Source organism: Silurus meridionalis, chromosome 16, assembly GCF_014805685.1.
Source record: "Silurus meridionalis isolate SWU-2019-XX chromosome 16, ASM1480568v1, whole genome shotgun sequence".
NCBI lineage: Eukaryota > Metazoa > Chordata > Actinopteri > Siluriformes > Siluridae > Silurus > Silurus meridionalis.
In genome coordinates this window covers 3,271,005-3,287,306 of record NC_060899.1, presented here as the reverse complement: position 1 = coordinate 3,287,306, position 16,302 = coordinate 3,271,005, and the positions used below count along the sequence as shown (strand labels likewise).

The window sequence follows — 16,302 nt, the reverse complement described above, 5'->3', positions numbered from 1 at the left end:
GATGAGATCAGAGCTCTATAGCAGGCCACTCAAGATTTTCCTATCAAAAGCATGTAAACCAGATCTTCAAGAAGCTCACTTTGTGCACAGGGGCATCGCCATGTTGGAACAGGTTTGGGTTTCCAAGTTCAAGTAATTGCAAGATTTTATTATAGAGCATCTAAAGACGTCCTGTACAATTGAGTGCCTACAGCTTTGTGGTAAAAGTTTGGAAAAGAACCATATAAGGAAAGGTCAGGTGACCCAATAATTTTGAAAATATAGTCCAGCCATTAGGGTTGCACAAGCCTTAGTGCCAGTCCCAAGCCTGGATAAATGGGGAGGGTTGCATTAGGAAGGGCATCCAGCGTAAAAACATCAAACATGCGGATGATCCGCTGTGGCGACCCGAGAAGCCGAAAGAAAGTTTTTAGTGTCTCTGGTCTTTTTAGACCTTTTATTTTATTTTATTTTATTTTTTTAGGAATGCTACAGGCATTTAGCTAAGAAATCTTTTAGTTTCACCGTGAATTTGGTATTTATAATTTGCTTGGTTTGTATTTTCACATTTAACAAATTTAATCCCTTGTTTGTATTAGTAGCTCAATCAGCCAATCTGAATTACATTCTAAATGGACTATAAGTGATGGTGTGGATATGAAATAATCCAATATATATAAAAATATTAGCCAGTGAATTGCTTGCATTTGCAGTGCGGTGTTCTAATAACTATATGCGTAACTATTGTAGAGCTAAAATTAGGCTGGGTGCTTTTCTCTGGTCGTACATTCTCACATTCACTTCACAGGAAACTGTATAAGCTTGCAGACACAGGAAAGATTCACGCCTCACTTGCTAACCTCTTTTCAATAAACAACCGTCGGCCACAGTCCTGCTGCTAAATATACATTCACTGCTAAATAATTTGATTTGATGTTAAACAATTTATGCCATTGACTGGCCTCTCTGTGTAGGAAATTTAATTAAATTATGTTTTATATCTGTGAAAACATGAAGACAACTCAGGCCTTTGTAGTTTTTAATTAAGATAATGTGTAGATGAAGTGGATGAACTTTTCTTTGCATCAGTTCATTAGATTACAAGACAAAGTAAATATTGTACTTGTGTTGTATAACTAGCAATTGGTAATTATTTAATACATTTTAATGGAAAAAAATATATAAAATTTAAGGGATTCTGATGGCCCGCTCACACTTAAATGCCTGCGCAGGGTAAAAAATAATAATAGGATGATCCTGCTAGAATAAAAGGAAACAGTGAAAGTAAAAGTTTCCTCTCTAATCTGCAGCTAAAGTGTTACAACAGCAATAAGCATCTGCCATAACATTTTTCATCAAATAAATGCTGTACATTTTACAGGTAATTAAATTGTTATATGTTATTTATTATTTTTATGTATAATGTCGTTAATTGTTATGCAGGTCACTTCAATTTAATTTTTTATTTTGTTTTTTAGAATCGAAATATTAAGTTTGTTTAGTGTTTAAAAAGTCTCTACTGTCACCCAGTGGGAAGTTCACGATCAGTGTGACGTTCAGAAGTAACCTGAAAGCAGAAAAAAAAAGATAAGCGTCGCTAATATAGAACACACACACACACACACACACACACACACACACACACACACACACACACACACACACATATATTTTGGTTTACTTTTAGCTCTTTAAATCTGTAACCCCTCTTCCCATACACACTCAGCTGATTCATGTATTTTGCAAACAATTACAGATTATGCTGCTTCATCCAAGAGTGAAAACAATAAACCAGTAAGTAATTCTGTGTGTGTGTGTGTGTGTGTTTTATTTTAGTGACGCTTATTTTTTTAATTCTGATTTCAGGTTACTTCTGATCGTCACACTGATTCAGATAATTTGTACGAAAACTTCAGAATGACCTCTATCTATCTATCTATCTATCTATCTATCTATCTATCTATCTATCTATCTATCTATCTCTCTCTCTCTCTCTCTCTCTCTCTCTCTCTCTCTCTCTATATATATATATACACACACACACACACACACACACACACACACACACACACACACACACACAAAATAGAATCAACCTGCAACAAACAAAAAATATTTTAGTCTCTTTTAAAGTCAAGTTTTCAGTTGTTGACTTATTTCCTAGTGTATTTTCTCATTCTTTAGTTTTCTTAATTTGTGCTTGGAAATCACTTGGTAGTTTATGGATGTTTTACAGTGGGCATCCGAGTGTAAATCTATCTATATTCTAAGAAAATATCCAAATCTGATGAACGAGGGTTGTTTGCAGGTCACCACACAAATATGGAAGTTTTTTCATTTTGTTTCTGCAATTCTGTCATGAAAATGAAATAACTAAAATAAAGGAAGCTGTTTAGTATTTCTGTGCTTTTTTTAATGTAAGATATGCTGCTGTTGGCTGTTTCTTACTCCACCCATGTGTTAAAGCTGACTTGCTTCTTGGTGGTGTTCTGAGATGAACTGACATCCATTTCGCTGTTAATTTTTCACTTCCCCTTTAGATTGTGGGAGGGGATTTATTTGTGTAAACTTTCTGCAAGACAAAAATCTTTAGGTTTATCACAGTCAATAAAGTAAAACAGTGCAATTTACCAGTGGCGTACATTTGGTACCTGGGCCTTTAGTGGGGACGTACCCGACTTAATCCACCTCTTAATACCACCACTATCACGTCCCAATTATAGAAACCATCAATACAATACAAAAACGCAATATAACAACACGTGGCATTACTGTCAGGGTGCGGGCGAAACTGAAGGCGAAAGCCGGAGTACAGCTCGCTTGAGTTTTAAAGCAAGGGTGAGGGAGCGAAAGAGACACGAGCACACACACACAGACGCGCATACGCGCACACACACACCTACACAAGCACAAGCACACGGCAGTCCTACGGTTGAGAAAGTCCGAGGTGCGCTAGCTGACCCGAGATGCACGGGGAGGTGAAGCGCAGCGGGGATGGGATAGTGGAGTCCGGATGGAACGGACAAGTAGAGTTCGGTAAGAGAACCGGAACACCAAAACATGCAGTACGGGAAGTCTAACATGAACAGTACGTAGTGTCCAACACATTCAATAACGAACAGGGGTTGGGAGTGAATGAGGAGCTTATATAGAAGCAGGGTGGAGTGATGATGAACCCCAGGTGTGCCTCGTTAAACCTGGAGCTTCAGGGAGTGGAGGCATGAGTGATGATGAGCTCCAGGTGTGCGTGGTTAAACCTGGAGCTCTATGGAGAGTGGAGGCATAGAGAGCCACCAAAGGGGGCGTGGCAGGTGGATCCCTGACATTACCCCCGAGGGGCGGCGCCTGACGCCCCAAACCCACAGATGCTTGGAGGGCCAGGGCACTCAGAGGAGGATCCCGGTGTCCGTCCAGGGTCGAAAGGGACCTGGTCCGAACCGCCCTTAGCAGAGACTGGAGACGGATTGACGCCTTCAGCAGAGGCCAGAGGTGGAGAAACAGCTCCGGCGTAGAACAAGGACCAAGCGGAGTCCAGAGGCTGAGCGACCTCCACGGCAGAGACCAGAGACGGAGCGACGCACTCGGCTGTAACCAGGGGCGGATCGACGCCCGCTGTGGAGGCCTGGACCGAAGGGGTGTCAACCAAGGAGGTCAGGAGCGGAGTTATGTCCGTAGCGAAGATGTGCCCAGTGTAGACCGGGAGCAGAATAACGTCCTCAGCGGTGTTCAGAGGACGAGTGACGACCACCGTGGAGAGGAGGATGAAAGTGACGCCTTTGCCGGGGCTGCAAGCTGTGATGAAGAGTTCAGAGAAATTCAGAGGCGTGTTGTCATCCTCCGAGGGACCTTGCGGAGAGACATCGCCCGAAAAAGGACACGGAGGTGTTACGTCACCCGGAGAGGAACCCGGAGTCGAAACAGCGCCTGGAGCGGAACGCTGAGACGTGACTTCGCCTTTCGGGAGACTTGGGGCTGAGACGTCTTCGTCGGAGGAGCTCTTGGGTAAGACGTCGCCATCGAAGGAGCTCGTGAGAGAGACGTCGCCATCGAAGGAGCTCAGGAGCGAGACGTCACCGTCGGAGGAGCTCGGAGGCGAGACGCCGCCGGAGGAGCTCATGAGAGACGCCGCCGTCGGAGGAGCTCGGAGGCGAGAGGTCGCCGCCGGAGGGGCTCGGAGGCGAGAGGTCGCCGCCGGAGGGGCTCGGAGGCGAGAGGTCGCCGTCGGAGGAGCTCGGAGGCAAGAGGTCGCCGCCGGAGGAGCTCTTGGGTAAGACGCCGCCATCAAGGAGCTCGTGAGAGAGACGCCGCCATCAAGGAGCTCAGGAGCGAGACGTCACCGCCGGAGGAGCTCGGAGGCGAGACGTCGCCGTCGGAGGAGCTCATGAGAGAGACGTCGCCGTCGGAGGAGCTCGGAGGCGAGAGGTCGCCGTCGGAGGGGCTCGGAGGCGAGAGGTCGCCGTCGGAGGGGCTCGGAGGCGAGAGGTCGCCGTCGGAGGAGCTCGGAGGCAAGAGGTCGCCGTCGGAGGAGTTCGGAGGCGAGACGTCGCCGTCGGAGGAGTTTGGAGGCGCGAGGTCGCCGTCGGAGGAGCTCGGAGGCGAGACGTCGCCGAAGGAGGAGTTCTGGGGCGAGACGTCGCCGAAGGAGGAGCTCGGAGGCGAGACGTCGCCAAAGGAGGAGCTCTGGGGCGAGGCGTCGCCTTCCAGGAAGCTCGGGAGCGAGACGTCGTCGAAGGAGGAGCTCTGGGGCGGGCGTCGCCGAAGGAGGAGCTCTGGGGCGAGACGTCGCCGAAGGAGGAGCTCTGGGGCGAGACGTCGCCGAAGGAGGAGCTCTGGGGCGAGACGTCGCCGAAGGAGGAGCTCTGGGGCGAGACGTCGCGAAGGAGGAGCTCTGGGGCGAGACGTCGCCTTCCAGGAAGCTCAGGAGCGAGACGTCGTCGAAGGAGGAGCTCTGGGGTGAGACGTCGCCATCGGAGGAGCTCGGAGGCATGACGTCGTCTTTGGAGGAACTCAAAGGCGTGACGTCGCCATCGGAGCCGCACGGAGGCAAGACGTCGCCATCGGAGTCGCACGGAGGCAAGACGTCGCCATCAGAGGAGCTCGGAGGCGGGACGTGCTGGAGTGGAGAGGAGCTCTCGGAGACTCTGTGGAGCAGAGAGGAGCTCTCGGAGACTCTGTGGAGCAGAGAGGAGCTCTCGGAGACTCTGTGGAGCGGAGAAGAGCTCTCGGAGACTCTGTGGAGCGGAGAAGAGCTCTCGGACGTGGCTTCGCCTGGAGAGGAACCCTGTGACGTGGCCCCAACTCCAGGGCGACAGTGTGGTGAGCTGTCGCCTTCTAGGTGACCGTGAGGCAAGTCATCATCTTCGGGGAGACCGTGAGGCGGCGGTACGACGTCCCTTTCGCGTCCAGGCGGCGGTACAACGTCCTTTTCGCGGCCAGACGGCGGCGCGACGTCCTTTTCGCGGCCAGATGGCGGCACAGATGTCGGCGAACGGAGCTGTCCTGGAGGTCCTGAAGCAGAACAGAGCTCGCCTGGAGACCTTGGCGTAGAACTGAGCTCGCCTGGAGACCTTGGAGCTGAGAGACGCTCTCGGGGACACACTGGAGTGGAGAGGTGCTCTCCGGGACACACTGGAGCGAAAAGGTGCTCTCGGGGACACACTGGAGCGGAGCTGAGTTCTCGTGGAGGTCCTGGAGCGGAACTGAGCTCTTCTGGACGACCGGGAACGAAGCTAAGCTCTTCTGGATGACCTGGAAAGGAGCCGAGCTCTCTGTGGAGACCTGGAGCGGGAAGGAGCTGTCCCGGAAACCCTGAAGCGAAGCTGTTCTCTCTAGGAGGTCCTGGGGCAGAGCCGCGCTTTCCTGGACGACCTGGAACGGAGCCAAGTTCTCCTGGAGGTCCTGGGGCGGAGCTACGCTCTCCTGGAGGTCCTGGGGCGGAGTTGTGCTCTCTTGAAGGTCTTGGAGCAGGCTGAGGATCTCCTGGAGACCCTGGGGCGGAGTGGAGTCCTCCTGAAGGGCCTGGAGCAGGGCGGAGATCTCATGGAGGTCCTGGGATGGAGCAGAGCCATTTTGGATGGCCTGGTGTAGGGCCTGGAGCACGGTGGAAATCCCCCGGAGGTCCTGGGATGGAGCGGCGCTCTCCGGGAAACTCTGGTGCGGAACGGAGCTCTTCGGGATACACTGGAGCGGAATCGTGCTTTTGGTAGCGGGAGAGAGATGGTGGAGATCTGCGGTGACCATCCCTAGTTCCCGGGTGAGAAGCCGGATAAACCGGGCGCACGAGCCGAATTCGCCACCAGAGGCGCTCCACAATTCACTGGCTAGAGAAAGGGATTCCCCAGACAGCAAAGAAATGTGGAGAGCGATCTTTTCTGCTTCCGTGGTGTAAGAGGACGAATAAAAGTCCATATATCCACCAACGCACCGTAGAAATCCGCCCCACTCAGCCCTGTCGCCGGAGAAGCGAGCCGGGAAATCCCTGACGTCATCACGGGGGCGTGGCGCTGCCGAGCTGCATCCGCGTGAAACGGCAGCGGGCTTTCGGGTTTTTCCCGAGGCGGAGCTCGACCGTTGTTTCATCGCGGCACAGCGAATCCTCCATCCGAGGTTGGGATCGCGCCGGGACCACGGCAGCAACCCGATCATGTTTTTCCTCTCTTTTTTTTTTTTTTTTTTTTTTTTTAAATTTCCTTTTCAGGAGGTTCGTTATTCTGTCAGGGTGCGGGCGAAACTGAAGGCGAAAGCCGGAGTACAGCTCGCTTGAGTTTTAAAGCAAGGGTGAGGGAGCGAAGAGACACGAGCACACACACACACACACACACACACACACACACAAGCACAAGCACACGGCAGTCCTACGGTTGAGAAAGTCCGAGGTGCGCTAGCTGACCCGAGATGCACGGGAGGTGAAGCGCAGCGGGGATGGGATAGTGGAGTCCGGATGGAACGGACAAGTAGAGTTCGGTAAGAGAACCGGAAGACCAAAACATGCAGTACGGGAAGTCTAACATGAACAGTACGTAGTGTCCAACACATTCAATAACGAACAGGGGTTGGGAGTGAATGAGGAGCTTATATAGAAGCAGGGTGGAGTGATGATGAACCCCAGGTGTGCCTCGTTAAACCTGGAGCTTCAGGGAGTGGAGGCATGAGTGACGATGAGCTCCAGGTGTGCGTGGTTAAACCTGGAGCTCTATGGAGAGTGGAGGCATAGAGAGCCACCAAAGGGGGCGTGGCAGGTGGATCCCTGACAATTACAGAGATGCATTTCACATATGGAGGGTGAATACCATTTTACTAAAGCAAGAAACCCAGTTAAAACTCCAAACATCTACACTACAACCACAACTGTGCACCTACAACATCTGGAGCAGTTCAGAATCAATATTTGTCTAATAACATGACAAAAACATAACAATTTTAATAAAATACAACCTATTTACCAGAGATACAGACTCATAATTTGCAGCGCTCCTCAGAGGCTGTAATCCAGTGGTACCACTTGTATTCACTGTTCTGGAAGTGGTGAACAAACCCTTTCCCGAGCTGAGACAAGATAATAATAATAATAATAATAATAATAATAATAATAATAATAATAATAATATTATTATTATTAATAATGATAATAATAATAATAATAATAATAATAATAATAATAATAATAATATTAATAATGATAATAATAATAATAATAATAATAGTGATAATAATAATAATAATAATAATAATAAAGAAATATGATAAGCAACAAATCCTTTATTGCTTTTTAAAACGATGTGCGATGTGCAACCCTGAAAGATGCACATTCAACAGTTTAATTCCCAATTATTACTCATTTCAATGAACGCACTTTTCAATAAATATATATTCATGAAATTTAATTACAATAAAATAAATATATCTGTAACACAAAACTACAGTTTCTGGTGCACATAAATGCAGAGCTTCTTAACATAGTAGCCTTTAAATATAAACATATTAGGAAACATTTATTTTGCATTGATTTAGCAGATATACAGTACTGTGCAAAGGTTTTAGGCAGTTGAGAACAAATGCTGTAATGTTAGAATGCTTTCCAAAATAAGTGTTCATTTATTTCTGTCAAATACTACAATATAAAGTGAACAATCAGAATAGAAATCTAAATTAAATCTATATTTGGTGCGACTGCAATTATAATTTAATTGCTTTTAATTCTTACACTATGTACACTTTTTGGGGATTTTGTGTGTCAGGTGTATGATTAACCAATTATATCAAGCAGGAGCTAATGATCATCAATTTCATATGTAAGTTGAAACACAGTCACACAGTGGAATAGCAAAAAGAAATTGTTGATGTTGTCAGCCAAGGAAACATAATTCAGCAGATGATAGACACATCATGGTTATGTCCTTTTGATATCATACAGATGTCCACAGTGCCATGAGCAAACAAATGTACTGTCTGAAGATCTGGTCAGACGTGATCTTCATGGAGGGATATGGCCAAAAAGTCAGACCTCAGATGTAGAAACAGCTCTAAGCAATTCAACTATGCATGAAAACATCGGAACTGAGGTGCAGAAAAATTTATGTCAAAATCAGAAATATTTGTCTATAGTAAGAGACTTGTTTTGTTTTTGTAATTTGTTTACCGAAGGGCTGGAGAGCACTACAATAACCAGTGTCTACAAGTTTATGTAGCCACATGCTGCCAGCGCAGGCAGAAGCTGATCACTGAGCTACTGGATGATGTCCCCAGTAAAGCTCAGTGTATGAAGGGACAGCCATCTACACAGGTCTTGAATTGCAGAATGGACGGCCACTAATTTGGTATTAGGTTCCTTGTAGTGTTCCATTCTTGGGTGGGCCATGAGGTCCCTGGATTTTTAATGTTTTTTGCTTGTTCATTTTTTCAGGGCCAGTGCTTGAACTGGGGTCAAATGCATGAATGTTTTTAAACTGGGTTTGGTATCAGAAAAGAAAGTAAAGAAATTTGAAAGTAAAATAAAAATTAAAGAATAAAATAAAAAAGGAAAGAAAACACGAAAATAAAAGTAAAGAAGAGAAATGAAAAAACAAAACAAAGAAAGGAAAACAAATGAAAAGTAAAGAAAGAAAAGAAAACAGCTCTGTTAACTTAAAGGGTAAAAACAAGTGCTTCATTGCGATTAAATAATTGTAAGTCATCTGCAGTGGTCAATTTGAAAATGTCTACATACAAAGTTCAGCCACAAGAGGGAGCCATTTAACAAACGTGTATTTCTGCTTATATCTAAGCGATATAACAATAAAATAATCTATAACCACACTAAACTGATCCACAATAACCAGAACCAGCAGCACTGTCCTCATTGGGATAAAAAAAAAATCCTTAGTCTGTTTACATCTGTGGTACAATCCAAGACAACAACAAAAAGCTGATTGGCTGTTGTATGTTGGTTCATTTGTAGTTGCAATGCAGTGAATTATATTTGTACTAGCAAAAGAAAGAACTACACCACCACGAAAAGTAACAAAAACAACAAAACTAACAAAACTCTTCATCTTCGCTTTGCTAGACGCTACTGGAACTACTAGACAAATCGCCTAATGTCTAATGAAACTAAAAATGACAGACAAAAAGTTTACAAAAAGTGTTGTTGCATTGTATATATATAAAAAAAAAAAACAGTCAAAGACACAACTGGCTTTTTCAATTTAATTTTATTTTTCTAAATGCAATGTTTAAAAAACCGTATGCTTCTTTTTTTTTTTAAATAACATGAAACCCGAACGCCAAACGTATCAGATCACTAATGTACAGCCCAGAATCCTGTAAGACACCAGGTATAGGGAGGGAAAAAGGGTAATGGGGGTAGTCTAAATACACTCATTTACAAAGAAAGATGCGCATGCATTCATATACACACATATACAAACATACGTACAGTCAGTTCAACACAGTCACTGAAGACAGGAAAAGAGATCAGGATGAAAAACAGTGGAGACCAAAAAAAAAAAAAAAAAGTCCTAATGACGGATTCCTTTAAAAAAAAACTAATCTCAGAGGAAGTCTTAAAAAAACAAAAAACAAATAGACCCTGCACTGGGTACCAAAACTGAGATCCTCACACCCTTGTTCACTTCCCCTTAAATATAAAGTATTACTGGCTTGTAAACTAGCTAGAATATAATTAAACGTTATAATATATACGTTATTTCTCATCGCACACATGTTGACGGTGCAGCAGTGCCTTCAAGGGAAAATGGACAAGAGGGTATTAAAACCATTACTGAAATGAGGCCCTATTCTGGGCTTCGTAATGACAGATTAATGCCGAATCTCTACGCTGTTTCAGACGTCCTTATCATGGATCGCGGCTTCTCTAAATCAACCCCGTCTCTGATTGGCTGTATCAGTATCATGGGAATTAAACCCCGCCCCTCCCTCCCTGTTTCACCGCGGCGGAGTTAAAGATCCTCCGACCAGCCCTGTAGTTTGGATCGGCATGTCTATAACAACAGGCAGCCGTTCTTCTTGCCGCGCTTCTTGGCCTGCAGCGCCGCCCTGGTGGCCATTTCGAACACTTCCCTGACGCCGTCTTTCGTCTTCGCCGAGCATTCTAGATAACCGAAAGCGTTGATCCGGTTCGCCATGTCGCGAGCTTCTTCAGGTTTTACGGGCTCCTGCGACAAAATCAACGAAACGCACAAAATCAGAATCGTCTTCGTTAGCAAGTATCATGCTGCATGTACAAGGAATTTGTCATGATGTGCTGGTTATATATAAAAAAAAATTATATATATAAAAAAACAAAAGGAAAATAAAATAAAGAAAGAATTAAATCGGATGCGATACATCAGTGGTGCGATTCGCTTTATAAAACAACGAACGAACAGAAAAGTAAAAACCTGTTTCATCTTGGAGAGCTCTCGTCGAGTGTGCTCGTCGTTCCGCAGGTCCTTCTTGTTCCCCACGAGGATGATGGGGACGTTCGGACAGAAATGCTTCACTTCTGGCGTCCACTTCTCTGGAATGTTCTCTGGAAAATTGAAGATAAATGGAGGGTGTTAGCATTGGTGATATTTTTTTCTTTCTTCACTTTTCAAAAGTATCAACAAAATTACAAAAATATTACAGGCAAGAAAAATGTTTAATGAAGATTAAATTCTGACTGTAGCTGCAACAACCAATCGATAATGAAATTCGTTGTCAACGAATGACGTTATCAATTAGTTGGGCTGCTCAAGTACTGGTTTAGCGTGACAAGATAATACAGTAAATGGAGGGTCAACCGACAGCAGGAAAAGGTGTGCGTCCCAAGTCGTCTGAGGTACGAGAGCATTTAATATTAAACGCAACAAAGAAAACTGTACCTGGAAGTTATGTAAAGCGGAGTTTGTGTGGGATGGAAGTAGCATGGTGTTGCACGAGCACGTGAAAATAAAACACAGTGGTGTGACGGATGAAACTGTTTAATCCTCATCATGTTGAAATGTTAGTTTAGTAAAGTGTTATTGTGTAAACTGTTTGTAACTTCATGACAGTCGCACCTGATCTGTTCTGTCGTTGACTCGCGAGCATCAGGTTGCGCAATCAAATCGCGACATCGTGATGAATTCATGCACATTAAAACAGTGTGAACAAACACTAAATCAAAGAGCAGCAAATAACAGCTGCAGTAAATGATTACATTTCTAGTCACTGTTGTGGTTTTCAGCGAATGATTATGCATATGTACACCAACACATTTTACCCTTTTTTTTTTTTTTTTTTTATCGAGCCTGTGAGCTTTTGTTTGTTTCTCCATTCATTTCTATTTTTATAGCGTTTGTCTACTACAACAGTAAAATATCTGTTTTCAAACGTGTTTTGGAAACTGCAGCTTTACTTCTTTCACATGCTTGTTTTAAATGTTTGTATATTTAATTATACAAAATTTGATTAATTATATATTCGATACTTCACAAGTGAACAAAATCTCTGTGTACTTTTTTTAACAAAAAATTTTCTATAATGAGGTTTAGATTTTATATTGATTTTTCTAAAGTCTGGTTGTGAATTTGCCATCTGGAAAATACAATACAAATGTTGATTTACAAAAAGAAACAACCCAGCATGAGGAAATCCCCAATTCAGTCCTCAACAAGCAGCACTATACGCTTTAAAATGTCTAAATTAAAAGTATTTAATCTTTTGCATTTTTAACTACACATTTATACATAAATACTCCGAATTAGGGTTTTCTATAGCTATAATAAGTTATAATATCTAATTAGAGAAATATATATATTTTTTAATCCAATTATTCAACTAACCGTAAAAAAAAAAAAAAAATACATAAACAAATTATAATAAAAAAATTCAGATTAATCAAAATAATCGAAAAAATTCTATAATATATTTAAAAATATTAAAGATTTTATTTATATTACCTTTTTTTTCCCAACATTAATATTTATCTCAGGTAATTTGTTGTTTAGGCACTGATTTCATGCTGATTGCTATGTATGTTTGTTGTTCATTGGCGTTAATAATATTGTAATACCGAGGGCTAATCTTGGACTTGGAAGTAATTAAGTGAACACATAACGATATTCACATTATTCATTTATATACCATCCTCCTGGTTGAGGGATAAAGTTGCTGAACACTGAAAATATCTGAGAACTTGAGACATGGCTCACCCAAGCTATCAGGACTGTCTATAGAGAAGCACATGAGGATGACGTCCGTGTCCGGGTACGAGAGCGGCCTCAGGCGATCGTAATCCTCCTGACCGGCAGTATCCCACAGAGCAAGCTCCACCTGCACATGACCACACACACACACATGATGTTCATCATTCCCCATGCCATTTTTCCCTTCAGTTTGTCACCTGTTTGTACTTTGGTGTCGCTCCACACATAGACAATGAACGACTAGAGGAATTACTATATGTGGAACTACAAAAGATCAACGACTGGAGCATCAAATCATTCTTTTTTTTCGATCAATAATCCTGAGTGCCTTGATAATAAAGTTTCTTTAAACAATGAATAAATAAACAGAATCGAAGTAAAAACCACACCTGCTTTCCGTCCACCTCGATGTCGGCGACGTAATTCTCGAACACGGTGGGGACGTAAACCTCGGGGAACTGGTCTTTACTGAACACGATCAATAAGCATGTCTTTCCACAAGCGCCATCCCCGACGATCACCAGCTTCTTACGGATCGCCGCCATCTGAAAAGCACGATTCGGAAAATTCTGTTTATTCCGGAGCGCAAAAGTCAACAAAAGGTGCATTTTAATCATTATTTATGTGTGAAGAACACAGTTTACGTATTTACATGAGGAAAAAGAAAGCTATAAATAATAAATAGATAGATAGATAGATAGATAGATAGATAGATAGATAGATAGATAGATAGAACAACTATTTGATAAAAAAAATAATAATAATCGATAAGTTTTGGTTCTGCGTCCCAAGTCATCCGAGGCATGAGAGCATTTTATATTAAACGCAACAAAGAAAACTGTACCTGGAAGTTATTGCAAAGTTGAGCTTTTGTGGGATAGAAGTACCACAGTGTTGCACGAGCACGTAAAAATAAAACACGGTGGTGTCACAGCTGAAGGTGAAACATCAGCACGGTGAGGAGAAACTGTTTAATCCTCATGTAAAAAATGGTGCAGTTTAATGAAGTGGTTTTGTGTAAATTGTGTGTTTGTAACTTCGGGACAGTCGGACTGGATCTGTTCTGATTTAGCGAGCTTTAAAGCATTGCATTGCAGTATTACCAGTGTAGGACCATCAGGGCCAGCAAGGTCTTCTCAGATTGCCTCAAGTCTATCAGAATCACTGACTTAATAAATTTCTGTCCATAAATATGTATTCAATTATTCTATTCTAGTCTATTCTCTTCGCCTTCATAGCTTTTGTCTGTATGAGTTTCTATCCAATCAGATTGTGTGTTTCAGACCAGAACTGTGAGCACTGTTCCAATCAGACTGCGAGGTGCCGACTGTCGTTCTTTAATTGGATAATCAGAGTGTTAGTCTGAAATATCAGATCAGTAGACAGAGAAGAAGAAACTGATTTGGTCGCAGATACACATACCGATATTTTAAAAAGAATGGACATTGTGAGGAAAGAATTACAGTTTTCCATTCATACATTATTTTATTTCCTGTGTAATTTGCACAAAAATTCCCTTAATTTCCAATCTCCAAGAAAACAATTAGAAACAGAAAAAATTCAGAGAAAACCCAGATCATTTTATGAGCTTAATATTGATGCTTCTGATAAAGATGATGCATGCATTCTGTATGTATTATTTGATACATTGGCAATAAAAAAATTTAAATGAAAAGAGATGGACTACTCAATTATGTTTCCTGTACATAACCTATGGAAAGCTTGCGCATGCGCATCGAGTAGAAAATGAAGGAATCACTCTGAGTCGTTCTTCTGAGTCACATTAAACGATTCGTCCATGAACGACTCGTCGCTACCCGGATGTTAAAAAAAATTACACAAACCCCGTGAACGCGCTCTCGGCCCATCCCGAGGCCTGTACAGCACAAACAGCGTCACTTCGACACGTTTTATACACAACATATGCGTTAAATCACAACAATATTGTCAGTATTTAAGAAATTAAATCAAATAAAGTTGCCGAAAACTGCTCTAAAAAGCCGGCTAACAGCGGACGCGGGCTAACGGTAACTAACGCCAGCTCCATGCTAGAAAACTCCACTGAGCGCTTATTACCGCTTATAAAACCGTCATCCTTCAAAAAACGTCGTTCCAACGAGATAAATCTGAAAACACGCGTTCGCTCGCTGTCATTTTTATTTGTATTTATTTTCCTTTACCGTTTCGCTGAACGCCGAGGAAGTAGCGACTCACTTTCCTGTTCGACTTTAGGCCCCGCCCACCTATGGCTCCGCCACGCCTTTTCCCGGAAGTGCCACGCAGTAAAAGTGTTCGCGAGCGAGTAGCGGTTCCCGATTTCAAAATAAAAGACCCACTCCGTTCGCTTGCTTAGCTTTATATCAATATATGAGGTGATAAAAAAAGATTCAAGACTATGCACAGTCACAGGGAGCACCGACCTTCGTAAGTCAATGTACCAAAAAACATCGTCCTGTTCATATCGGGATATATTAACATATTATTCAGTAGGTATATTGTTTTTTTTTTATTTTTTATTTTATATTTGTCTTGTATTGTCTGTTTGCACTAGGTTGCACACACAGTCACAGGGAGCACCGATCTTCATAAGTTGATGTGCCAAAAGACATCTTCCTGCCCATATCGGGATATATTAACATACTATAAAGTATGTATGTTGGTCTGCGCTATTTTTAGTATTTTGTGTATATCCGTCTTGCACTGTCTTGTATTGTTTGTTTGCACTTTCTTTTTTTCTTGCACTGTTGTGTCAGGGAACAACACTGCTGGCTTTGTTCGTATGTCATATGGAACAGCCTTGGTGATCCTCATGTGGGGTTTGAACATGCGCCGTGTTCCTGCCAAGTTTGTCCCCAGGCTGTTGACTCAGGAACACCACATTTGAAATCTACCAAGAACTCTATCAGTATGCCATGGACAACCCGTCCTTCATTTCGAGAATCATTACCAGTGATGAAACTTGGGTGCATGGGTATGACCCTGAGACTAAGCAACAGTCTTCACATTGGAAGAGCCCTTCATCTCCATGACCAAAAAAAGTGAGGCAGGTCCGCAGCTCATTCACATTGCAGCCATTCACTGCATTGTGCATTGAGAATTCGTCTCCGGGGTCCAGACCTCTAATAGTGATTTCTACTGTAATGTTTTAAGGCGTCTGAGGGAGAACAAAGCTTTTTGATACCACCCATAACAATAATCACCTTTTTCTGCTGGCTTAAACTCTACAAGGATCATATATTTTAGTATATTTTTTGCTCTTGAATATGTATTAAATGATTCCTAATAATCTATTCTCTTCATTTCATATCAATCAGATTTCAGCCGTCACAGCACGTGTTACCGGGGGTCAAAGAAGTTTGCTGTGCACCATTCAGAATCAACAGTGTGGGCTTTTGTAGCATAAACTCAATTTTGCCTGAAGGCTGTTGCTTTAAAAACATCGGATTTACACATCCTGTGATTGGATAGTCCGAGAGCGCACTAGCTAGAGCTCGCAAATATATTCATGTGGATTAAATTCATGTTTTTTCATTCCAGGATAACTGTCCTAGGAGAAGCATTTTTATTTATTGATTTTATTCCTCTGCAGGTGAATCCTGGGTAGATTAGATATAAGCATATTTATTTTATTAAATCTTTCACATAATAACACTAAAGTGTTACATTTGTACCTGCA

The 16,302-nt window shown here is 43.0% G+C and overlaps 1 protein-coding gene and 1 long non-coding RNA gene across 3 annotated transcripts; one reads left to right on the top strand and one right to left on the bottom strand.

Annotated features, from left to right (window-relative positions):
• Positions 1–9,649: 9,649 nt before the first annotated feature.
• On the bottom strand, positions 9,650–14,893 carry rhoac (ras homolog gene family, member Ac). Of its 2 annotated transcripts, none has more exons than XM_046869695.1 (5): positions 14,807–14,893; positions 13,016–13,171; positions 12,633–12,753; positions 10,857–10,987; positions 9,650–10,631 (listed from the first exon to the last, which is right to left on the bottom strand). In XM_046869695.1, the coding sequence occupies exons 2-5, from the start codon at positions 13,169–13,171 to the stop codon at positions 10,458–10,460; spliced, it is 582 nt and encodes a 193-aa protein (XP_046725651.1). In that variant the 5' UTR covers positions 14,807–14,893; the 3' UTR covers positions 9,650–10,457. The 2 variants fall into 2 exon arrangements, with proteins under 2 accessions (XP_046725651.1, XP_046725652.1); XM_046869696.1 differs by lacking the exon at positions 14,807–14,893 and adding an exon at positions 13,471–14,786.
• Positions 14,894–14,976: 83 nt separating this feature from the next.
• On the top strand, positions 14,977–15,914 carry LOC124399043. The gene is made up of 3 exons (XR_006928162.1): positions 14,977–15,050; positions 15,178–15,273; positions 15,380–15,914. It is a non-coding gene; the product is annotated as an uncharacterized LOC124399043 (long non-coding RNA).
• The last annotated feature ends 388 nt before the right edge of the window (positions 15,915–16,302 follow it).

What these genes read in the sequence shown, in the direction of transcription:
- rhoac (XM_046869695.1), bottom strand. Translation starts at nt 13,171, where the DNA reads ATGGCGGCGATCCGTAAGAAGCTGGTGATCGTCGGGGATGGCGCTTGT. An exon ending in TCGAGGTGGACGGAAAGCAG is followed by an intron (nt 12,754 to 13,015) that starts GTGTGGTTTTTA and finishes GGTCATGTGCAG; the next exon opens with GTGGAGCTTGCTCTGTGGGA. An exon ending in AGACAGTCCTGATAGCTTGG is followed by an intron (nt 10,988 to 12,632) that starts GTGAGCCATGTC and finishes TCAATTTTCCAG; the next exon opens with AGAACATTCCAGAGAAGTGG.